The 26,608-nt window shown below is 34.3% G+C and overlaps 1 protein-coding gene across 1 annotated transcript; it reads left to right on the top strand.

Moving 5' to 3' along the window:
- Positions 1–992: 992 nt before the first annotated feature.
- aft (cap methyltransferase 2) lies at positions 993–26,608 on the top strand. Its single transcript, XM_089249582.1, has 12 exons — positions 993–1,572; positions 4,148–4,342; positions 6,746–6,943; positions 10,257–10,374; positions 12,154–12,404; positions 12,653–12,859; positions 18,035–18,175; positions 20,399–20,578; positions 22,638–22,799; positions 22,917–23,015; positions 24,528–24,708; positions 26,462–26,608. Exons 1-12 carry the CDS (start codon positions 1,135–1,137, stop codon positions 26,572–26,574), a joined length of 2,283 nt encoding a protein of 760 aa, XP_089105708.1. The 5' UTR covers positions 993–1,134; the 3' UTR covers positions 26,575–26,608.

The raw sequence follows: 26,608 nt of genomic DNA, 5'->3' as shown, positions 1-26,608 counted from the left end.
GTCACTATGACCACTCGGCCACCACAGCGGTGGCGATGACCAGTTCTTAAAACCTTCGTATGATAGCGGAGAGTGACGTCATTCTTGTGTAAGTCGCCATCTGGTGGCAGCGTCAGCAGTTGTGAGCTTGGTGCCTGAGTGTGGTCCGGCCGTCCATGTACGTACCCATTCAGTGTACATGAGCTCCAAGGAAAGATTGAGAGATTCGGTTCCTCTGTAGTCTAGTGGTCTAGGGCGTTCAACAGGAAAGTGAAAGGACGTGGGTTCGATTCCCCGTGGGGGCAGTTGAATTTTCTCTCTTTCCAAAATATATCTTTGCAACATCCAGTTGTTAAAACCTTCGTATGATAGTGGAGAGTGACGTCATCTTTGTGTGAACATAATTTTAGTTTGCTGGAAACCCTGAATAATCCAGTCAAGTCAATTATTTGAGTGGATTTTATTTCACAGGATTTAGTGCTTTCATGATCATTGCCAGGAATTAGAAAAATGAAAAAAATTATGCAATGAAGATTAAGCGGACCATATTTCCTCGAGCGAAATCGCGATGGAAAATACGGGACATCGCCAATTATTGCCAAAAATGACGCCAAAACCGAACAAAGATGCCAAATATTTCCGAAGTAACGAAAAATCACAAAGGCGGGAAATGAAGCATTACTGCAAATTGTAGTGGATTAAAATGAATTCCACAATAAAAACGTTCACCAAGACAAATGTGGGAGATTAATATTCTCATTTATAGTTGTAATTATCATAACATAATTTATGAGTTGAAAAATAATTTCAATCTTTGACTTCAATAAAGAATAAAGATTCAAGTAGGCTTCGTGTAAAATACGGGAAAAACCGGGACACTTTTGCTAAAAAGTCGGAACGGCCAAAAAAATAGAAAATACCGGGACTGTCCCGGAAAATACGGGACGTATGGTCACCTCAATGAAGATGCATTTTTTATTATTTTTTTTTGTAGACAATCAGCAATGTCCCAAAATCACAGGAACAAAGTTCCCGTATTTTCCTATATAAAATATAGTCAGAATGAACCAATTTCTTAGTCACAGCCGATTGTGTTTACCTTTTCTATCTCTGTGAATTGGCGGTAAATTTCGTCCAGTTTCAAGTGATATTTCGATGGAAGAACCCGAAAATGTTCAAGAAATAAATGTCAATGATCTTTTTGACAAGAAATTCTCTTTCCAGCGTCAAGAAAATTGGTGCTTGCCCTGTGAAGACCAAGTATTCAATCAAGAACTTTGGAAGCACGATCCCCTCCAGGATTTGAAGTGTAAACTAAACGCCATCAAATCCGAACTCAATGACAAAGGAGTCGATTGGCAAAAGCATACCGCTCTCATAAATAAAGCCGGCACCGTCAAGAGCCATGTTAAAGAGATTATTGATGTTGAATTGCTGACTCAAGCTTGGCTCAAGTTTTACGAAATATTGAACTCTTTTCCTGTTGTTCCAGCGAAGGAAGATGTTTTACGCAGTTTGCATTTGTGTGAAGCTCCTGGAGCTTTTATCTGTGCTTTGAATTATTATTTGAATCTTAACAGCAGGGAGAAACCGGTCAGATTTGTTCTGCTTCGAAATTAGAATCTGTATATTGTATCCAGTTTCGATTATTTCAACTTTTGGAACAGCTATAGTATCTATAGTATAACCCTTTTTGGCAATGTATAACGCTGTCGCTTTCGTGACTTAAGTGGAAATTTTATTTTGTTTTTTAAGATTATACGATAAACTAGCTGTTACCTGCAGCTTTAATCAGCAAATTTCTCGGCTATGATCCCTCGATATAACATTTGAATTCCCTCATGGACCCCCCCCCCCCCCCCCCCGGTGGTGGAAATTTGAGAAATCCTGTCTTAGTGCGTCTCTTATAATATGTAACATTGACCAAATTTCATATTTATAGCTTCAGTGGGTTGGGCTCAGTGATTATTGCGCCTTATAACTATTGAACCAACCGTCCTATGCCCCCCTGGGGGTCGAATTTTAGAAACCCCTCCTTAGTAAGTCTTTACTTTATGAAATTACTGACTAAATTTCATAAATATAGCTTCAGAGCGGTTTCTGTTCAGCAATGATGGATGAATTAGTCAGGAAATGTTATTTTATATGTATATAAATTTTTTAAACCTTGTTTGCAGACAAATATGGATGACATGTAATTAAACATTAGTTATCATATAATCTATTTTGGTGATTTTTTTTCTTTGGCGAGAAGAAGCGCATGAAAGCATGACGATAAGTCGCTAAGAATGAAATGGAGCCATGCTTTTAAATGTCTTTCTTGCCAAAGAAAAAATCTCTAAAAAAGGGGATACTATTATGCTTGTTAAAATGCAAAATTGATGGTAAATAATGAATGACAGAAACAATAACAAACAGAATAACATTCTTAGATTGAATAAGGGATCAAGATTAAAAATATAACATCATACACTATGGATTTAAACTAATAAAAACGGGTACTCTTTCTTTTTTAAATAATATGATGGTCCCTTCTGATATATTAAATATTCTCTGCAATGTAAATAGAAACCCAGACTCTTAAATAATACAGTACAATGATCAGGACACAAAAAGCTCTTTGGGTTTGGTTAAAAACAGTCTCTGGGTTCAATAAAAACATGATTGCGGGATTAAAACAGCTAGTAGGCAAAAAAAAAAAAAAAAAAAGTTAAAATGGAAACATAAAATGTGCAACCTGAAAGAATCCAAATGCAATCCTGAGAACAAATTCTAAATGAAATATTCCAACAGGAAAAAACAATGTAACAGAATAGAAATGAATTGCTTTTTGGGTTTGATAATACAATTGAATAATCAACGTTAGATGTACCCCAAAAATTCCAAAACGAGCACGGCTATATGAGTTTCGGAACTATATGAAGTTCCTTCATCAGTAGCAGGAAGAAAGAAGAAAAATTTTTTTTTTTTTTTTGAATTTGACTCTTGTCTACAACAGTGAGTAACTCCCGCTATAAGGAATTTTTTAATATTTTCTTTCTTCTTTGTTTCTGCTACTGATGAAGGAACTTCATATAGTTCCGAAATGCGTATAGCGGTGTTCATTTTGGAATTTTTGGGTACATCCAACGTCGATTATTCAATTATACAATGTAACATTCTGAGAAAACAGTACGTATGATACAGTGTAGACTCTATTAATTCAAAAGTTGCACTATATACAGAAAAACCTATTATTACTAGTTACTTCTGTGGGTGATGTCACTTTCAGACGATAACCAACAGTAAAAAAAAGAATGGCAACCTAGAAGCCTAAAGAAATAATAATGGTAGCAAAAAAAATACACACAAAAGAAAGTGACCGACTAGGAAGAAAAGTATCAACAGTCTAGAAAAAAAATTGCCAAAAAATGTTACCGAAGAATAAAAAAGGGATAATACTATAGCGCTGTTCCATAAGTTTCACTCTGCCTTTTAGGAGTTAAAATGATAATTGCCCCTGTTGAAGTAAACTACTGTTGCACATTACAGTAAAACCCCTGCTGCTGTGTGGTCATAGTTATAGACTCAGTTTAAACCCATGCCATTAGCATAGTAGTGGTAGACTGAAGTTTCTTTTCTCAGTTCCTAACTTTGAGGTGTGAATGTGAGTCTCTCCCTGTTAACATGTCTCGCAACAGACCTACAGCAGTACAAATGTACAGTCATTACACTTCACTCACAGTTGGAAATATAGGTGGCAGAATTAAGAAATCACACACAATTCTCAGATACGCTAGTACTGGTGTGGAGACGCTACAAATCAATTTCAACATTTTATTCTGATTTCATATCGGTTAAAAACTAGATAGACTTCTAGGCATATGGTAAAGCAGCATAAAAACAATATACTATATAGTAAATTAATTTTTAGTGGTAGAAGCCACTGCTGTTTTTGAAATAAAACTCTCGTATAAATCTGTTATGAGTAGAACTTCCAGTAGGAGGGAAAGATTGTTGTTATAGCAGACTGCAAAATGTTGTGTCGACAGTGCTTTGGAAATCATTCATAACATTAAGTTATTATTATAAGCTGTATTTATAATATTGGGCATATATTGCTTTATATGGCTTGAGTACTCTGTTGCTACCAGAATAATATTTGATTATCGGTTTTGTTTATTTGCAGTGGGAATGGTATGGAAACACTCTGAATCCTTATTATGAAGGACATTCTGTGAAATCTGTGGTCGTGGATGATCGCCTGTTATTCCGTACGCTGAAAAACTGGCTTTTTGGCAGTGATAACACTGGTGATGTTACATCATCATCATACTTAAATGATCTAGTCAAGTTTGTTAATGAAAAAGGCAATGTTCATTTGGTAATATGATTGTGGTTATCTATTATTTGAAATTTCTTTGTAAGCTTTTTTTATGTGTACAGCAGTTTTTCCCAAAGTTTACATTGCTGCTTCTGGCGAAGTCACCAGCCTTTGTCAGGGGCTTTACAGCAAGCTTGAGATATGTAGATTTGTTTATTTATTTATGCTTTGAAGTGATTTTTTTATAAGTGAAAATATGTACTAAAAACTATTCTGGGGAGTCACAGGGGAACCATGGAGTAAGTAAAGGACCGTGGATGACAAAAGTTTGAGAACCACTTGTGTACAGTGATACCCAGACTCAAGTCATTTATTTGTTTATTTACCAACGATGTAAGTTGGAGTAAGTTAAATGCTTCCACTTGTTGTCCATTTATATTTTTTATCAGCTTCCCATGAGTTAAAACATCCATTCTAAGAATGTGACGTCAAAAGTATTCACGATTTGCTCAAAGTGCCCCTAATTAAAGATATTTATTTATTTATATTTTATCACACTATATATTCCAGCTGCCTTTAGTGCTAATATTGGTTTGGTATTTGAACTTGTAAATTGTCTTTTAATTCACTGAACTAGGTGATATTTCTACTTGAATGTATATATATATATATTGTAAAAGCTCTTATATAAGCCAAGTTTTTTTTTCGTTGAAATTTTTGTTCCTTAATTTAGAATGGGGGGGGGGGGGTCAGTTTTTGAGACAAAAATATCAACCTCCTATTCCTTTTTTTACCAACTCGTATAGCTACATGACCTATGCACAGCTAGTTTGAAGATCTGCAGCACCATTGAACAATTTTGGATGGCGTGACTAATCAGTAGAAACAGTACAAGTATTCAGTCATTACACTTCACTTCTGAAATATTAATGGCAGCACTGAAAAATCAGACATAACACTAGATACACACCCAGACTGTTAGGTAACACACACTTACACTTCGGGCACAACTCACTAGGTAGTAAATTGCCCATGGTGATAAACCTGAGCTGTGCTTGGCTAGAAAGAAAAAAATCTTTAGGTGCAGTGGAACTTTGATTAACGAGCCATTCGTATAATGAGCAAAAATTTTGGACAAATTTTTATTTGATTAATGAGGAATGATTCGCATTATGAGCAAAACTTTTGCACTTTGTTAATTTCTTTTCACATTATTGCATCTGAGCTGATGGTTTTTCGCTTTTGCTCAACAAAAAATATTCTCTCCCCCAGTGTTCGGTCAGCGTGCTCAACTCGAAAAATGAACACCCATACAAATGTGACTGCGATACGGAACTAGATGTAGCATTTTAATCACGCATGTGTGTGTTTGAATTTTTTTTTTATTCTTCTGGGAGAAAACTGTGGGCTTAATGCATTATTGAATGTGACTTCAGGGCTAGCTCATAAACAAGGGCTGCCATATCTGAAGAAATTGTGTCATTGAGGAAGACCATGGGACTGGAGGTGCATGAGCCCGAAATTCAACAACTAGTGGAGGAATATGGTCATAACCACAGATGAACAGATGGATCTACATTGCGTGCAACAGTAAGATCTTATGCACGGGTCTCTCACTTCATGTGAAATTAAGAGATGTGTAGAATGCGGGAATCTCTGTACAAAATTTTGTAGAAGCAAATTGCCTCAAATAAAGTTGTAGCAGTGGGAGTAATAAATCTGTCCAACAATAGTGCTATTTCCCATTTCCGAAAAAAAAGGGAAAATCAAGTGTCATAGATAGGGTTCCTTTTTAAAGTCACTCAAAAACAATAAGTTTACAGACAGTGAGTGCAGTGTGTAATAAGTCATCCTAAACAATAGTCTTCCTCTCTGTGGTTGTTTGTAATGAAGCTGGGTTTTCCTAGGAGTGGAATTTCTGTGCCGTGTGCAGCGTGAAAATACTGATGGGAGAATCATTTTGAAGTTTGAATCATTTTTCATTTTAACTTTTATTACATAAAAATATATGATTTTTTTCCTTCTAAAATGATCAGATTTTGTGGGGGGGTTGGCTTATACACAGGTTTTCAATATATTGCGATTTCGGTGGTCCTGAAGTGAGGGGGGGGGGGTTCAGCTTATATACAAGAGTATAAATAGTACATATATATTTATTTTATCTAAATACAGTCAGACCTCAATATAACTTCACCCCGAGGGACTTTATGGTGTCACAATCAGAAAGGCTTGATAATTAATAAGTGCAATTAGGTAATTATGATGTCAGGAGACCCCTTAAAGTGGAATGACATAAAAAAGTAATGATTGATGTACTTGCAAGGTGTGACCGAATTTCATTTTTGTATGTGAGAAGCACCTATTTTTTTTAATGGAAGTTTGATTAAATCCTTGTAGCATGTATAATTCTTGCTATAAACTGAAGCTGTACATGAAATTATGTTAATGATTTTTATCATGTAGGTAACAGCTGACGGTAGTGTTAGTTGTTCCGACAATCCCGGTGAACAAGAACTCATTGTGTCCAAGCTACAGTTCTCAGAAGTCCTGATAGCGCTATGTACTTTGTCTCCTGGTGGAAGTCTCGTTCTGAAAAAGTTTACGTTTTTCGAGTGCATCTCAATATGTACTATGTATCTACTGAATTGTGTGTTCAATAAGGTTTGTATTAAAAACAAACATGCTAAAGAAAAATTGTAATTTGTTTAATACCAGGTGTACAAGTATGAAATGAGGATTTCAGAAAACAGATGGTGCACCAATGCAGTTTGTGCTATAAAGATTTGACACTGCGCCATCTTGTTGTGTCATCAACAAGTGTCAGATGTGTACGAGTGATAAATTGGAAAAGTGGGTGCATAGTGTTGTATTGTTGTGTTCAATAAGTTATACTGAACAAAGAGCATTCGCGGACAGCATTAATTTTTTTGTTTTCATTTGAAGAAAACTGCTACTGAATCATACCGATTACTTTGAGAAGCTTATGGTGAACATGCTCCATCGCAAGATACGTGTGAATGATGGTTTCTGTGTTTCAAAAGTGGCGACTTCGATGTTGCAGACAAGGAACATGGAAAACCGCCAAAAAAAAGATGTGGAATTGGAAGCATTGTTGGACGAAGATGATACTACACAGACACAAAAACAACTCGCAGAGCAATTGGGCGTTAGTCAACTAGCTGTTTCCAATCGCAATGCTCCATAACAATGTGAAATGCTCCTTGACAATGTTCAATGGTCAATGTGCAATGCTCCATCACATACGGCAAAAGCGGTTCGCGGCACGTTGGAAGCACTCAGCTGGAAGTTCTACCCTATGCGGCTTACTCACCAGACTTGGCTCCTTCCGATTACCACTTGTTTGCATTGATGGGTCACACACTTTCTGAGCAGCGCTTTGGTTCATACGAAGATGTGAAAAAATAGCTCGATGAATAGTTCGCAGCAAAAGGGGACGATTTTTACTGGCATGGTATTCACAAATTTCAGGAAAGATGGGGGAAATGTATAACAAGCAATAGAGCATACTTTGAATAAAGCACTTTTTATCATTCTTCCGAATTTAACGTGTTTTTTTTTGAAAAAAAAAATCTGCATTTCATACTTGTACACCTGTTAGATATTAAGAGCTAAATTTTTGATTCACGGTCCAAAATTTAAATTATTTATTTATACAATATTGCTTGGCCAAGACCTATACAAGGGAATGTGGCGGTGAAGTTTGACAGAGGTGGCAGTTGAGATGTTACAAAAGAAATCAGATACTGTTGTACAATCAATAATATTTTATGAGAGGTTTTTCAATCGGTTATTGTTCGAGGAAAGAAACTAAATTTAAAACAATCTATGGGTGCAAAGATGGATTTCCGTTTTTGTAATGGTTAATTCTATATTGGAAAAGTATAAAGCTGGAGTTATATTGGAAATTGGAAGTGCCAATATGAAAAATGCTGTGAAGGATTTTGAAAAGAAAAGTTAATCGAGAGATATATTTATGGGTAAAAAACAGTTGCATATTGAGTTGGCCCTTGAGTTCAGTAACAGAGGCAGAGGATGACCAACAGTTAAAAATGAAACAGACAGATTTATTTTGAATAGATTGTAATTTGTCTGTATTGGAGAGAGTACATGGGGATCCCAGATTTCACAGGCATATGAGAGTACAGGAAGGATATAGGTTCGAAAGAAGAGATGTCTGATGTGACGAGTAAAGTTTTTAAGGTTTTGTCCAAGAAGAAAGAGTCTTTGGAGACACTTATGAAATATGTAATCAACATGAAGGTTCCAACGGAGGTCGGCATAAATAATTACACCCTGATATTTATAATAAGAAACTTTGGTGATTAAAGAGTTATTGATAGTATAAGAAAAATTTAAGATGCTTGGTCGGATTTGTTGTGCACTGTTTGGTAGATGATGCAATCATCTGCGAAGAGTGATATGGCAATTGATGGAATTAAGAAGATCGTTTTTATAAATCAAAAATAATAATGGTGAGAGGGCCGAAGCTTGAGGTGCGCCAGACTTCACCTGAAGAAAGGGACAGTTCTGGCCATTGAAGAAGACAAACTCAAAAAGTTTGCAGCATGTAGAGGTGAATAGCGATGGGTTAGAAATTAAGGGGATTTGAAAGAGAACCTGATTTATATATATAAATTGGGATAATCTTGTTAATTTTCCAGTGAGAAATGTTAGATGTGTTTAAGTGGCGATGAAAAGTAATGATGAAATTAATTTGAACATTTTTTATTGGTGTAGTCACTATTACACAAAAAATTGATAATGCATTATAACGAACCCCCACCCACCCCTTGTTGCACGTAAAACAGACATTATTGAGAGGTTATATCGAGTGTTTTTAAAAAATAAATTTTATTTTCGGCGAAAAATTGTATATTGTGTTGATGGAATTTTAAAAAAAAAATTCTTTCATTTTGCTACAATATTGTAATAAAAATGTAAAAAAAAACACAATTCAAATACATAATACAATACGTACATTCCTCTTACAAAAATACTATATTATGGCCAAAATCTACATTCATTTTTTACTACATTCAGCAAAATAAGTTCAATTGCCTCTATATTCTATTAAGAAATCAAGTAAAATTGTGCAATAAAATTTAGAATGGGATGAAAAAATCAATCACGTGAGGAGTGGGAGTGAGTTATCATATGAGAAAATAAAACAATGGTAAGCAAAGTTTTCAATGATGGCGCTAGTTAACTACCAGTTTTTCTTAGCGTTAATCCATCTATGTTCCATACCCTTTCTTCTTCAAGTATCAAATGTTAAGGTCAAATCTATTCAATGACAAATTTTGTCCATTTCTGTGGGAAAAAAACTGGGAGCGAGACGTTGTAATAAATTAAATCAGGTTCTCAAACTGTCCGCCACAGCACCCTGATGTGCCTCCAACCTTTCTCAGGGGTGGCGCGGAGTGGTGACCCTAACAAAGGTTTTTCGATGAGATTCTTTGTTAAACTGCTCTGGGGGGGGGGCGGCAATGGAGCTCAAGGATAAACATTGAATAAAGAAGGGGATTCCGCAAGTGGAAAAAGTTAGAGGACCCCTGGACTGAATGATATTTACCGGTCATTTTATTGGATAAAAATAACATGGCTGAAATTTTTGGGACCTGTTGTATGATCGTTATAATGGAATGGTCATTTCAATGATCGTCAACTGCATAGTTATATTTCAGTTATATTGCAATTAACCACGCACCCCAAAGTGTTGTAAAATAATGATATACTTCTAGAAATTGTTTAATGAGCAAGATAAAATTCTCGAATGGGCCCTACTGGTCCATTGGGCTGACCAAAGTTTGTTTACCCCATGTTTTAGACATAATTGCAATTTGAGCTCCACACACTTGCTCATTTTAATTTTCTAATCTTGGTTTTACTCTTAAGGTTTATTTGTTTAGGTAAAAAAAATTCAAAATTTTACTTTTCTTTTTATTATATGCAGGTCCATGTTTTTAAACCAGCAACAAGCAAGAGCGGTAACTCAGAAGTTTATGTGATATGTTTAGATTACATGGGAAGGAGCAAAGTCGAAAAGTATATTACTACTTTTAAGAAGCATCGTAAGTTTCATAATCTCAAACACTCAGAATTTGCATGTATGTAGTCTTCCAACCATGAGATGAGACTTGGCTATGCACGTTATGTCATGTCAGATGATTCTATTATTTTCTAGAAGGTTAAGCCAATTATCAAAGCTCATTCGCTGATGAGCTATTATTGATACACTGTCGTTTTACCTGAAAGAATTTAATAAAATTGTCCGACATGACATAGTTGTCTCATCTTGTGGTTCGGGGACAGTACAATACATTACATACATGTTTCGAGCAAAGTTATTTGTCTGTACTGAAACATTCTTACAATAAGTAGTACAATAAAACCCCTCTTTTGCGAACATCGGTGGGATAAAAAAAATTGTCTGTTAAAGAAGGATGACCGTAAACCAGGAATTTGAAATGCATACTTTTATTATACAGGGTGTTTCAAATGCATACTTTTATTATACAGGGTGTTTCAAAAAGAATCACCCGATTTGAAATTTGTATATTACAAAAAGTATTGAACACATAGACACTTAAGATTAATTTTATATTACATGGCTAATCATAAAGTTTTTACAAACCAAATTAAAGGTGCTCAATATGTCCTCCTTGGGATATGATGCATCCCTTTACACAGACAACCAGTGTCTTGGAATTGTTTATACCATCGCCTAATATTCTGAGCAGTAGGAAGTTCAACACCAGGGTATTGTCAACGAAAAGCATGAGGAATAGTATTTACGGTCTCACACTTTGTGAAGCTTAGAACACAAAATGATTTCTGTTATGCAGTTGCCATCTTGAGAAGCACTGAAGTGGCAGCCGAGAGAAGAGCATTAGCTCTACCTGTCAGCAACTGCGTTAAACTCAAGATTTCCCTCTTCCTACCTATACATTATTCAATCAAAACAGATTAAAAGCTGAATAGTTATGATTTTTTTGGAATGATTCTTCTTGAAGCACCCTGTATATGCAAGAAAAATTATTATTTGGCCGTCGAAGAGGAGGAGTGACTGCATGCATCTGAGGGGCGACTGTTAAGAGGAGTTTTACAGTACATTGAATAAACGTTCACGGCAGACATTGAAGAAAGAAATATCTGGAAGAGAAAGGCATCTGCAATTGTAGAAAATTTATTGTATTTACTTTAAAATCTGAAAACAACTGCCAAAGATGCCTATTGTTTGACCCAAAACAGAATTATTGCTTTATTTTTTAGTGTGTATGATTATTTTATACAAAGTGCCTCAAATTCCCATTTGTATGTGCTGAGCTTATTGAAATAAATTATTAAGAATGTTGATTATATGAACTTCCTGAAATACACATTTTTCTCATTCAATATTTCTATTTTCTTAAGCACTGCCAAAATAGTTCAGAACACTCTTCTTTCTTGTGATCATCAACTGACATCACTCGATAAATACCTGCTTTTAAATTTTTCTGACATTCTCAAAATCAGGGGTCTTCAACTTTTTTCCATGGCCTGCTGACCATTCTTGGAAAATAGTTTTTAAAAAAAAGCAAAATGCGATTAAGTATAAAAAATAATTTGGTGTAGCCCACATTCCATTATCATTGAATTTACAATTCAGTTAGTGTACCCATGATTTATTTTCAGTGTGGTGGATGAATTTTGCCTTCTTTTCCATCTTGATTCATTTCCTCTACAAATAATGCTGTGTGAAGTTGCGGGAATAAAAAAGAACATTGAGGACATTTATCTAATTCTTCTAGATAAATTTCACATCACCCATGTATCTTTTATATTGAATAAGCATATTTTGTCTCTTTCAGATTATAAAAAGCAGGCGCTGTTTCCTAAGTCTTCCATTCCAGAGTCATTCCTCAGCCAATTAAAAGAATGTTGTTCTGTCTTCGCTGAATATCAAATTTCTGCCATAAAAGAAAACCTCAGTCTCTATGGTTTGCTAACACCAGAGAAGATCAAGCACTTGGACCAATTGAAGAGACATTGTGCTCAACACTATGTATATTTGTACTCTGTAGCACCTATTCACGATTACTTATGGTTGTTTGAAAGAAAAGTAAGAAATCTTGTTATCAATCACCGATTTCCCTAACTGAATACAACTGTCAAATAATCTATATATTTACTTCATGATAAATTCTACTCTCATTCTTTTACACCATAGATTAAGTTTTGATTCGAAATTGTGTGAATCGACACAGGTTACATTTCCAAATCGTCCTGACACAGTATAATTGCTTGCTTTCATATATATATTTAAAGATTAAAAAAAAAATTGTTTTTCCATGTGTGTTTTAAATGCAGGGTATAAAAACAGTGTTTGGGACAGATAATTCAGATTTAAAAGAACTTTACTTCAAAACTCTGAGTGGTACTTATGATGAACAGGAGCAGTACAAGCATTACTTGTGGAAGGACACTATATCAGATGTTGAAAATAGGATGAATGAGTGCTTTCCAATCACCAAGAAAAGACATTTGGATGCAGTCTTTTGGATCCCAGTGTGGAAGGTACGTTGCTTCTTTCAGTCATGCATCCTTGCATTTGACATTTTGCCCCCTTTTCTAGTGTATATATACAGTCAAATCCTGTTTTAATGAAACTATTATAGCGAAAATCTTAATGCAACAAAAACTTTTCTAATACTTAAATAAGTTTACATAGGAACAATGTATTGCAAATTCCAATATTATAAAATATAAAATCTATTATAACAAATTCAAAACCAAGTTTCTGAAATCAACACAAGAGTACAGAAAGCTCCAAAAATGATCCCATAAAATTGGTTTCAGAGAATCGACTTGCTGAACTGTTGGGGAAATTTTTTTTATTCTTCTATGGCTTGTAAAGAGAAATTTTAATCAATATGGTGTGTGGAAAAAGAAATAAAATCTAGTAAGCCAGTGGCTAGACGTTAGGAATGTTTCATATTTCTTCTGTTTCAAAATGAGTGGCCTTGAAACAAAACAGTTTCCAATTTAAGAAAAACTTAAGATTATTTCTAGAGTTGATGCTAGGGTAAATATAGACAATGCAGGATTTTAAAATACAGCATATCTCCTTCTTTTCTTTCAACATTTTTGAAAAATCGGACTAGGTTGGAATTTCAAGTTCAAACAGCAGTTATAGGATCTTATTGAAAAAAGACTAGACTTTCTCAAATTTTCAAGATGTGGTTGTAGCTGTCTTCACAGGCCATTTATTCAAGACTTTTTCCAGAAACATACATGGTTTCAGGCAGGGTTGTTTGGTTTAAACCACGTTGGTTTTAAATGGTTAAAAATTTGAAGTTTCACAAAATCTCATAAAAGTGGCCTAAACATAATTTTTTCCCTTGAAAAATATCATATTGGTTCATTATTAGCCAAAATGATTAGTTCTTACCACATTTTCTATTCTTGGGGCACATTCTGATGGTATATCTTTTAGTGATGTAAGATTATATAAGTATTTTTTCAAAAAAATCTCATAAAAGTAACCTGACTATAAATTTTCTTTCATATTAATTATCTTAGTTGCTGAAAATTATATACAGTATCAAAATTTCTCATTCTTACTGCAGTTTCTAATTTTGCACTACATTATGATGCTCTATCTTGAGCAAATTCATGAATAAGGATTGCATCATACATGTGGTGGTGGTGTCTTATCTCCCAGGCTTTTTTCCCCTTGACAAAGAAACAGCAACAGTAGTGACTTCACTGTCATGTTAAGGGCAGGTGGTCTTATAATCCAAAAAGACACCACAGCTGCCCCTAAAGGACAATGTCCAATGTGCTAGTAGTAAATTACTTCACAGACATTTTCATTTTCTTTCCATAGGAAGCAGCACATCTCATACTGTATATCGCCACCAGGCTTAATATTGAATTTTTTACATATTTTCAACATTACCCCCAGTTAATCAAGGTTCTACTGTACAGTAGTAAAAGCTCAAAATTGGCCAGTTCGTGAAGTGTCCTGTCCAAATAATTTTCAGTTAGAAATTCTTTGGAATATGGACTGGGTCACCGTTTGGTTAGGATGTACAGCAATAAGGGATTTATGAAAAATTATATGCTATACACAGGATGATTATAATTAAAATTCTGATTCCAAAACACGAATAAGAACTGCTGGTCAGAATGGCTTGAAAATTTGCATGGATCCATTGCATGAAGCAATGGAATTTTCTTTGGCGAAAGAAAAAGAAAAAATTAAAAATGTACAAGTAGATGATGCTGTACTTGGCCAGCAGTATAATCTATTTTGCGCAACCACATCATTCAGACACTTCAACAGCATCAGTGTGTGAATAGCTGGGCTGGACGAATCCCAGATGTCATGGTGATTTTCAGCACCTGAAATTTAACATAGCATTATTGCTAAAATGAAGTGTAAGTATGAGACAATTTTTTTTTTTTGATTTCGTAATAATATTTCGTAATATGTCTTCCAACATGAGAATGGGTCATAAAGTCCAGAAAAGTAAAAAAGAAAAACATTACTCTAAACTGTTTTTCTTGGGAAAAAAAATGCTTCACTCTTAATGAATTTGGCTGGTGCCTGATTTTTTTTTTAATTTGTGTCCAGTCCTAGTGGATAGCACAACTTTTATCAAGATGTACATTGCAACACCAGCGAAGCAGCTGCTGAAAAACTATTTTGACAATAACAAGATAATATGACACCTGAAGGCTGTATTCACCTGACTGGTGAACAATACTATAACCCTTGTAACTTTTGACTTTGGGGATACCCCAAAATGTGGTCGGATTGCATACAGTGCATTGAAAGCACATCAACATCATTACCATGGCATCCTCTGATCTGTTGATGAACAAGCATTTTTGTGGTTCTACCTCCTCACCAGAATACAGTGGGCAACATATTTAATATTTCTTGTGTAAATTGTAGTTGTTTGTTTAAGTGACTTCATTTTTGTGATGTTTCCTTGACTTATGAAATCATGCCATGGTAATTGCATTATCATTTTGCCTTGATTGGCTATCATATGCATTCTGCGAGCAAATTTTCCATGTGTAGGATGAATACAGCATCATCTATTTTACATTTTTAGGTATTTTTCCCCCTTCGCCATATGAAATTCCATTGCCTCAGGAACATTCATGCAAATTTTCAAGTCATTCTGACCAGTGGTTTTTATTTTACAGTGTTTTGAAATCAGAACTTTAATTGTAACCACCCTTCATAACGTAAATCATTGCTAATTAATCTGCACTATGCTTCATTAAACACATTGTATTTGCCTAGTTTTTATCATAGGTTTTGCAAAATAGTGTCCTAATTAAGGTATTGAAAGTAACTGGAAAAAACATCTTTATTATAGGGATAATAATAACATTAAGAATTCTCAAACACAAAATATTTCCTTGAGTTAAGCTATAAAATAACTAAATTGCAAAAGTTGGCTTTTATTAAAATGTAAGAAATATTTATAGATTAATTAACATGGGAATTGTGTTAATTTCATTAATAAAATTTTATTTTAATTAATTATTAGAAGTTTGAATGATTTTTAGAAGTTTTATTGTTTTTAATGTTAACCAAAAAAATTGGTTTAAACCAAAAAACCAGGTTTTTACCAACCCTGGTTTTAGGAAATTCATTCCTGAAATGTGCCAGTAACCAGCCCACTCATATGAGAAAAGACTGGAATTTGCATGTGCTTTGGATGCCAAATCTTTCAAGCATTGGACGTGTTTGAGCATGCTTATAAAGTAGACTCTTGATAATCTAGCTGTGCATTAATCCAGCCCGTCCAGTAATCTACCATTTTCTTGGCTGTTCTTTTGTTCCTTCCCTAGATCACTTTTTTATAGGAAAAACATATCCATATAAACTTGTTCCACATAAATACGTAGACAAGGTAAGAACACAAAGACAAACATAGAGAAAGATTTAAAATTAAAAAAACACACATACGCCATGTGTGTGTGTGGCCTCAAGGTATATACCATATGCCCCCCTATAAACATGTTATCTGTGAGGGTTGTTGGCTTCTTGCGGATGTGAAGAAATGGGAAATGTCACCACATCTCTCTCTGCGTGTGTTATTGCTTGGGAAAAAACACTATAGAACAATATTCTGCATTGTACCCCACCCATCGCGTCTTTCCAGTTCAGTCTTTGCTTCGATTTGACTCTCAGTCTCCTTTATTTGTGATAGTGTCTCGTCTGCATCTCTGTTATTTCTCTTGTATGTGCAATGCCATTTCAGTCAATGAAAGCATAAAACATCAACTCTAATGCATAAAAATTAGATTATTAAAAGGCCTCAGAAAGAAGGGGAGTTGATTGACTTTGGCAAGGAATATTCCTCCCATGCACAACCCCAATGGAATAATACAGTTACCAACTACAATTTTTTTTTTCTTTTTTTTTTGCAGAAAAGAAATGTTTAGATTCACTATGCAAACTCATTTCAGTAAAAATTTATCAAATGTACAATATTCTATGATTTATATACAAAAGTCAATTTATTTTTAGTATTATATGGCTTTAAAAAAAAAACATCTGGCATACAGTGGTTTAAATAATTTGAATTCATTGTTTTTCAAAGACCTTCCAGTAATCCGGCATACCAAAATACTTGTACATAAAAAAATAATTATGGATTATTTGCCTTAAATATGTTGGGCAAGTAAAACTTGCCCAAAAAAATTCAATGCCTAATTAGTTTGAATTGCTTTGTTATTTTTGAAATTTAACTTCATTTTTTTTATACAGTATAATCTGGAACATAAATAAGTAATTTTTTCCTTATAATGAAATTCTGCTACAACAAATTTTTTTAAACAAATTTTAAATTCATAAAATCTGAAAGTCCTTTATAATGAAATTTTGTGATTTCTTTAGTCATTTGAAGTCATTATTACAGAACTCAACTATATATGTGTGTGTGTGAAGTAATTTTTGTAAAAATGTAAATTGAGAGAGAACAATCATGTTTCTAGGCCGTGGTTCTGGCCAAATTAAAATTTTTTGTCTATACCTATGGTAACATAAAGTGGTCTCTTTTGTTACCATATCAAGGATCGAGGAGATTACTTTGTTTGCCTTTGATGATGTCTATGGTTGATCTAGATGAAACATTTGGTATTTAATTTTTCTAGGACCATGGCTCTGTTACTTGGAAAGGACTAATTTTCAATGAAAATAAGTAAATACAGTATAATAGAGAAATACTGTGAGAATAATAATATTTTACAGTACTTTTCCTTTGGCTAAAAATAACCATTATGGATCATTTTGGATTTCTTATTCGTTTTATCAGATTTAGAGGTTAATATGATCGCAGATCATGGTGTGGATCATGAAAAGTGGATGAATTGTAGTGTAATTTTAATTTGTGTATTTTGTATGGCTTAATTGAAACTGGTGTGGTGCTAAGTTAGGCTAAGTTTGTTGAACTGACCATGAAGATGGAAGCAAACTTCTACCTTCTCAGCTATTGGAAACATTTCTCATTCATAATTAACTCAAATAATTGATCAGTCGTGTCACAAAATAACTGATGCCAACATGATTGCTCTTATCAAATGGATCCAACCCATAAATACACATGGAGTTAGCATAATTTCAAGACCTGAAAACTATCATAATTTCCACCACAGAAGTGCATGGAACATCAAATAAAGACTCAGACACATCATAATATTTTTTTCTCATATTTAAAATCTCAGGAAATGTCAAAGGCCGGAAAAACAAAGAACTTCAAGGACTGGATTGTTACCGGAAAACCATACAAGTTTGTCACGAATTCAAAATTTTGCCATACTTTACTGCTGTCTTTGTGGAATCAACTTGTGCTGTATAATGATCAAGTAAGTTCAAAAATCAGCATTGAACATCAATAATGATTTAATCGACATTTATTCAATTCATTATAATTGAATTATTGTTAAAAAATTGAAACTAAAAAATGTTAAACATTACAAACTTTTCTTTTTCACATTAACCTTTGTAATCTATATATATAAAATTGATTTTCTGTGTTTGTGTGTGTGTGTTCTCTATACAAATCTGCAATTTCAGATCGATCATTGTCAAATTTTGCATATATACCAAATGGGACCTGACTTAAACGATAGGCTACTTTAAAATTTCACCAGAGCAAGGCAAATGCCCCAAATGGGCAAAAAACCGTAGGGCAACAATGGTTTTTGGGCCTCAACAATCATTTTCGGAACGTTTACTTTGGTTACCGTGGTTCCCTAGCAATGCGTTTCAGACGTGTATATGCCTTTACAATGGTTTATCACTTCTCTACTCCTGTTACCATATGTATAATAGTTTATGCCTTTATAATGGTTTGTCACTTCTCTACTCCTGTTACCATGTGTATAATAGTTTATGCCTTTATAATGGTTTGCCACTTTTTCAATCCTCCCTGTAATGAGACTTTCTGTATAGATGCTGTAATCATTATCAGCATCACTTTGAGGGTCAGGCAAAGGATGATTCCCCATAGAAATCAGTGTTAAAATTGCCGATTTTACTGTAGAAATGCGGAAATTTGGTGGGGTTTTCCGCCACATCATTAATTTAAAAAATTTTATTGAATTCTAGAATTGCCCGGACCTACTTTTGAGTTGAATATTCATACAAAATAACATTGATTTCACCTTTTTATTTCTTTCTTCTCAAGCTCGAAAATGAAAATGTGTCTGTATTGTCTTCTAATATTCAACTGCATAAACTCATACAGTTTAGGTTGTTTTAAAATGAATTATGGGTACGTAAAGTACATCGAAGAAATTCCACAGCTTTAATTAAGCATTTTTGGAAGCTGAAATAGGCAGAGATGGATAACTTGAAGTTCAAAAGGGGGGGGGGGCGAAATACTTAGCGCCCTTAACAAACGAAAAAATATATATTCATTTCTACGTTTCTTTAAATCTAGATTTGTTTCTTTCATGAGTCGCGGTGGAAGTCGCCATATTGGTTAACTTAGACACGGTTAGCATGTCCCTCAAAGCAAGAGGGAGATATCGCATGATCCAAAAAGCCTAATTGAAGAAAACCCGGGCAGCACCGGGTATTATAGCTAGTTGAACCTTGATATAGCGCCAACCTCACTTAGTTGCAGAAAATTTAAGTGAACAGATCTTCCATATACAGGGTGTTCTTCTAATGGACCAACCAACTCAGAATTAAATTTCTTAATGTATTGGATGGAATAATTTTTTTTGAATTCTTTGCGCATTATATTCAGCTGACAAATGCAACTAGATAAACAATGAATATGCAGAGTGTTCTGTTAATGGACCAACAAACTCAGAGGGTTTTTAATAGGCATCAAGAGGAACAAAAATTGTAATGGAACGTGGTGTTTTTCAAACCACGTTGAGAGGGTGAAAATCGCGAATAATGTATGCAGGCTGTGAGTCCAGAGGAGACTAAAGGTGGATGTCAGTTGATCGCTGAATGCATTTGTGGGTTCGCTCACCATATCTGACGTAAGCAGCATCACGGAATGCATACGCTGGGGTAGGATCATGTGCTGCGGACGACGTAAATTAGCGCTATTGTGGTAGTAAGTATGTGTGCCAGTTACTTAATTATCTGTATTAATGAGTATGTGATGGCTGACTACATGAACGAGGAATACACTTATATATATCTGGTTTACGGTCGAGCAGATGACCGCTTGAACAGCGGATATACAAACAGTAATATCCGACGAGGCTCTCAATTTCCTGAGGCTCATCAATATCCACTTGATGTCTTCTATTATCAACCCTCTGAGTTTGTCAGTCCATTAACAGAACACCCTGTATATAGGGTTTACAACAGTTCGACCGCAGTTTTTTATAGCTCCCGAATTCTGTGAAATGAATGGTATGTTGAATCCCAGGATTTATCTGTATTTATTTGCTAAATCACATATTGTGAAGGATCAATACCATGGATATCCTAAAATGTGCTAATACATATTTCTCAGAAATTTAAACTTATTTTAAAAAGACATTCACATCCTTATGACAAAACAAGCTGGATTCATCTTATCATAATATTGTCCTGAAATTTTTTCCTCAAACGCATAGGTTTCCATGGATGACCACAAAATAAAATCGCATCGAAATTGGGACTTGTCCAGTCTTCAGTGTTTACTCATGATGAATGACCATTTTTCTACAAACCAAATTCTGTTTGTAGATGCAGATACTTCCTGTGATTCTAGCAGCATGTATTCATTGCTGAAGGAAATTTTTGAATGTAGAGAGGTAAGTTATTATTCCTCTTCAAATTACTATCAAATAAAAAAAAGCTACATAAGTGTGACACCCATATAACTCACTGTTCCAAACCAACTGGAAAAAATATTGTTATAGATGGAATATATTAGAAAATGAAATGTGCAGCGGGACGTGCGAGTAACATCATTACATAGGTGATTATGGTTATATATAATTTTCATTTTCACTGTCATTACAAAACAATGCTCACATAATTCATAAAGTCAATGGTTTTGCTGCTGTGCGTGTGAATTTATCGTTCTTTATATCAGGGTTGGCAAACAGCTGGCCTGCGGGCTGCATGCAGCCCAGACAACAACAAAAATATTCTGTATCAAATTAAATTTGTAATCATTATTTGAGCAATTGGTTCAACTGCAAACCTCCTGATCAACAAACATTCATTATTTCTAGTGACAGAAATAATTTGCCATGTTTCTCACCATACTGCCTTTTCACACAAATTGCTCAGGAAGTTTTTGTTATAGGCATTTTTTTTTCTATAATTTTTCTTCCTCTCGTTGGGGAAGTTGCCTTTTGTATCTGAATGCATATTTCGTGTTCCGCTCATGCGACCAAACTTTTTCAAAGTGGATGCCAACTCACAATGGCACCTCAAAACTTCAACCGACTAAGCTACACAAACTCTGGGCAAAAATGTGTCATATTTCATTGTGGGTTGATATTGCGCCACTGCCCAAGAAACTTCCACATGGGGACACAATGATTTCTGAAAATAGAGAAGTATTCATCTCTGAATTTTGACATGGCAGGTTGGTGACATTCCTCGTTGCACCAGACTAGCATTTCTTCAAACCGAGAATCACTCACCAATATTCTGGTTAAAGAAGGTAACTCACACACATTAGTTTCATAGCTGGGGATGCTGTGGATATTAGAGCAACCACGGTAATTTGTGGTATGGATCCGAGCAAACCCTAGAATTGATTTAGAAATCAAAATTTCCTACATAAAGCCCAAGATGACCAAGCATCAACGTAATGAAAAACATGTTCTATTGACATGGTTGTTTCTTTTGCAATTGGTGGAGGCATTTATTACGATATCTTTTGTATTTTTAATTTTAATATAAAGTAGCACAAAGAATTATTTAATATCTAATATTGTTTAAGTTATGTGTACCTCCACTTTCCATTTTATTTGTGTAATCAGTATTACTGTTACTCCCCAAAGCAGAATGTTCCAAAATCTGTGATGTACGTCACAGAAAAATTACCGCTACTGCAGAACAATTTGGAAGAATTTTAAGACGAAGTGCAAAAAACACTTACATGTATGGGGATTTTTACCACAGAACGTTTCCATTCAGCCGAGGGCTTGTCGCAGAACAGTGCTAAACATTCTGCTTTGGGGCTGCTACTGTTATTAATCGTTTGTATTTATTACATGATTTCTTCGTAGTTTATATCTTTTGCAAATGTAAATATTGAAATTTGAGTTCATAGTGCTCATATTCATATGGTACATTGTAGGAAAAAGATTTTATCATTTTAGGGGCAATGTAACAGAAACACTTTTTAAATAATGTTTTATTGGCTCATGGCTCTTGATAAATTTCAAATTTCCTTTATTTATATTAATATTTCTATATTGAGTAGATGTTCTATTGATTTTCATGGTTAGCCTTTTATTATTTGCTGTTACAATTAAGGCATAGAATTCAAGGCATTATACAAAAACTAATTCCCCTGTTTTGTTTTTATCAGGGAAACCCTAGTGCCCTATTGTAATGCATTGAAAACACTTAATGTAGTTATATCTAAGTTTAGCTTCCCGTATTTTTTTTTTGAAATTTTTTCCATGTACAAAATCTAGAAATTTAGCTAGAACAGCTATATTCCTGCACTGTATCTAGTGATTAAGTTCAAGTCTATACTTTCCAGATCTCCTGTATTTCTTTTAATCAATAACTCCCACATTTCAATAACATGCATGCCGCACAATCAAGTATTCTACGAGATTATATTTACTATGTTTTTTAATTATAGGATTTTATTTACGCATGATAAATCATGTTCATTTGTAGGTGAAACAAGTATGTTTACAAGAGATTGAATCAGGTAAGCATAATAAATCTGGATCATGCAGAATATTTTTTGTTGACTGCACTCTGTGGTTCCCGGAAAGTTTCCATTGTGAGGTTTTGATGAAACAAAAACTAGTCTCATCATTAAATGGGGTTCTGAAGGTAAAACATCATATTTTGTTTCTTCCCCTGAAATCTGAGTCATCTCATTGTGCTGTTTTAAATAAATAGATGTAAAACACTATAACCTCATTGATTTTGTTATTTTGCTTTCTGTAGCATTTGATGTCTGGTGATATGATTATGATCATTTTGCCAAGTTTGTTAACAAGATATGCAGTTGGAGTTTTCTTCATGTTGGTCTCGTTATTCACTCGGGTTTGTGGATTTTTATTTCATTTGTATTTACTCAAGGGGGGGGGGGAATCTTAGTCCATGCTTAGTTTTTACAATTCACCAACATTTTCTCTTTTGGCACTTACAGTATTTACCACTTTTATCCTTCAGTTAGTATTGCAAGATAACACAAAATTTTCGAAATTTATTCATGACTTTTTTCAACATTAGCTATCACACAAATTCGATGTCAAATAAGTACATGAAAAGTCAACAAAAAAAACTATATCATCTCTGAAAAAATTACACTCGGCTCCTATAAGAAAATTTGACCGGTGCCTGAATGTTTCTTGATTTCTCAAGCTCTGCCTTTCTCTCAGTTGCTCCAAAATAGCAGCAGATATAACAAAAACCTAATTTTGTTTATAGATACCCTACTAGACATTGATAGAGAATCATTGCTGCCGAACATGCAGACACAGAGAAAGTAGACTGGGCCAGACTCCCCTTCATGTGAAAGATATTGAAAGCAACAAAAAGCATTCAAGTATGCCAGCTTGAATAAGGTGCCTACATGCTTCATCTGTGAACATTGTTTGACAGAAAAATGTTTGTACTATGAATTTGGAATACCCTATTGTAGTTATATTTGACATCCATATGTATATTTTTTTTAATTGCACACACACATAAAAAGTATACAAATAGAATACACAATAAAACAATACACAAAGACGCATGAAATTGAGCACACCCACACAAAAATAGCATCTATGTGACTCTAAGGGAAAATTGTCCTTCCAGGAAGCCTACAACATTGATATCTTCTGCGTTTACACAGGAAAAATAAATGAAATATGATAATAAATGAAAAGTAATATATATATATATTTCTTTTTTCTTTTGAATTTTTCTATTTGTTTAGCCGCCAATTTCAACCAAAGTACATTACAATGTTATTAGGCTTTCTATTTTCATGACGACAAAGTAATGAGATAAAATTTATTAATAAATGTAAAACCGGCAATTGTAATTTTAAAACTTTAAAAGTTTTGCAAAAAAAGTTAAAAATTTTATATATTGAATGTGATTCAGTGTGCAGAATGTAATTTATGTGTTAGTGTCTAGATATGTTATTGATAAGACAAGAAAATGAAATAAAACAACAATTTATGGGCATCTTTTTTTCAGCCACCTGGTTGAGTAACTTGCCTGTTGTGGCCTTTGTGTTTGTATATGTTTGTGTGGTGTATTGATACAATTAATTTGGTCCATTACTTATTTTCAGATTAATATTTACTTAACCTGTGAGCACTTGCGCTAACCTTATAAATGGGGAAATAATCTGATGAACTGATTTCCAAGGTCCAGTGTGAGTGCTAGCAGATTAACCATACATGCACCTAGTAAACATTTCTCGGAAAAATTTCTAATGATTTGGTGCATGCCAAAATGTGTTGCGTGGACCCTAATGTATTTATATTATCAGAACTTGTGTGTGTGTATTATTATTTACATGTTCTGTGTTGCTGCCATCTGTCTTCTTATTTTCAGACTGCCTGCCTTCTACCTACTGATTGTTCGCCATCAATGTGTGGTCAATTATGGATATTGGATAACTTTCGAAAGCCATCATGGTTTAGCTCTGTAATTAGTTACTTCGAAGAATTGGTATCATATGAAGACAGTGAGAAAAAAACAGTACTAGAAACTGTCGCAATGACATCAATTTGTGGTATGAACAATTTCTATAAGATATCTTCCTCACATAATTAGAAACTTTTTTTTATTTATCTGCAGAAAGCAAACTACAGCAAAACTTCGATTAACTGTCAGTTTCTGTTATCTGTCATCATTTAAAAAAACAGAAAAAATTGCCTCAGGTTGGTCCAAAAAGATCAGATCACTACTTAGTCTGTGCTACAGTAAATGCCACCGGCAATCATAGATTACTCCTGTTTGTAATTGGTAAATCCAAAAAACCATGTGCTTTCAAAAATTTAAATATGAACGCATTGCCCAAAAAAAGTGCGTGGATGGACCAAACAATTTTTTTCAGAATGGTTCCACAGTGTTTTCGTGCTTCAAGTTCATAATTAATATCCAAAGCTCATGTCACTCTCTGCTATTACTACTAAGGTTTCGACAGCTGGTTGATGTGAAGATAAATCCAGGAAAGAAAATTCAATTGGCCTTGCAGGGAATCGAACCCATGTCCTCTCACTTGCCTGTTGACCACTAGATTACAAATCCAACAAATCCTCTTTGCTTAGAGCTCATGCATGCTGAAAAGGGCCAGGTCGTACATGGACAGTCTGACCTAACTCAGGCCAAAGCTCACAATTTCTGACACTGCCACCAGATGACAACTTATCTGAAGATGATGTCCCTCTCTATTACTATAAAAGTTTCGACAATCTTCACATCAGCCATACTTAGGACTTAAGTCTGGCTGTCCATGTATGGTCTAGTTCTGTTCAGCGCACATGAGCTCTAAGGAAAGAGAATTCGTTGGCTTTGTAGTCTAGTGGTCTAGGGTGCTCAACCAGCAAGTGAAGAGATGTGGGTTCGATTCCCTGCAAGGCCAGTTGAATTTCCATTCATCTTCGCATCAGTCAGCTGTCAAAACCTTCGTACATAATTAATACTAAGTTCAGAAGTTTGGTGCGTATCAACTCATTTGCAGGTTGGTGATTTTATTATTGTAGAAAATATATTCAGTGTAGATTTCTTGGCTAGAAAATTAAGATGCTTTGCAAAGGTATATTCAAAAATGGGATTAAAGGTTCTTCCAACAGCCATTTCACTAAATAAATCAGTTTGTTAATATTTCATTAAATTAGCAAATTACAATCTGCATTTATTTGTTCACCATGCTTTGCACATGCTGCTATTAAAAAAAAATTCCCCTTACTTTTCAAAGTTTTAACTTTATGTGATTCTCAAATTTTGTTAGTCAGCATATTAAAGTATACGTATTTATATATTTTTCCCTTCGACAACCAAAACTTATTTTATATACAATACTGGGATACTTTTTAAACAAGAATCAAGTGAAATATGCTAGTTTGTTTTTTCAGTAAGTGCTGGGCAGATTCCAGTCGTCAGGTTGACTAAAGAATTGGTATTGGCTCCTAAACTTTTCTTTGTGTAGTTACTAAATTTCAGGCTGAGAGCAGCACAAAATGTTTGGAATTTATAACAGCATATCTGCGAATATGAAAGAGGGTCACTATGCTCTTAAACAGTCAAAAGAAGCATTATTTTGGACCTTTTTCTTCGGATAAAAAATTTTTTGGCACCTAGAATTTTTTTGCGATTTGTCCCCCCCTGTTTTTAATTAATCATAAATTTTTATCAAATGAATATATACCTCCCATTAGTTATTGCAAATTGTCATAATATGTTTTAACTGTGCTAAAAGAAGTGGCCACTTTTTTTTTGTTTTAAAATGTCAGTGCTATTAATACACAATAATTTTCTTACAGGTGGAAAGTTTTATGAATTCTTGTTGGATCTCAATCTCAGCTTTACACTTACAAGACTCAGATCATTCTTAACAATAGAGAAATTCAAACTAAAGAAGGTGGAAGGAACATAACGTTTGGGATATTAAATGTTTTTGTTTTTTTTCA

The sequence above is a fragment of the Pholcus phalangioides genome, unplaced genomic scaffold (genome assembly GCF_987345545.1).
Source record: "Pholcus phalangioides strain wild (caught in Gottingen) unplaced genomic scaffold, Ppha-v1.0 ptg000003l_1, whole genome shotgun sequence".
NCBI lineage: Eukaryota > Metazoa > Arthropoda > Arachnida > Araneae > Pholcidae > Pholcus > Pholcus phalangioides.
The sequence above is the reverse complement of the archived record's forward strand: the minus strand, read 5'-3'. Positions and strand labels throughout refer to the sequence as shown.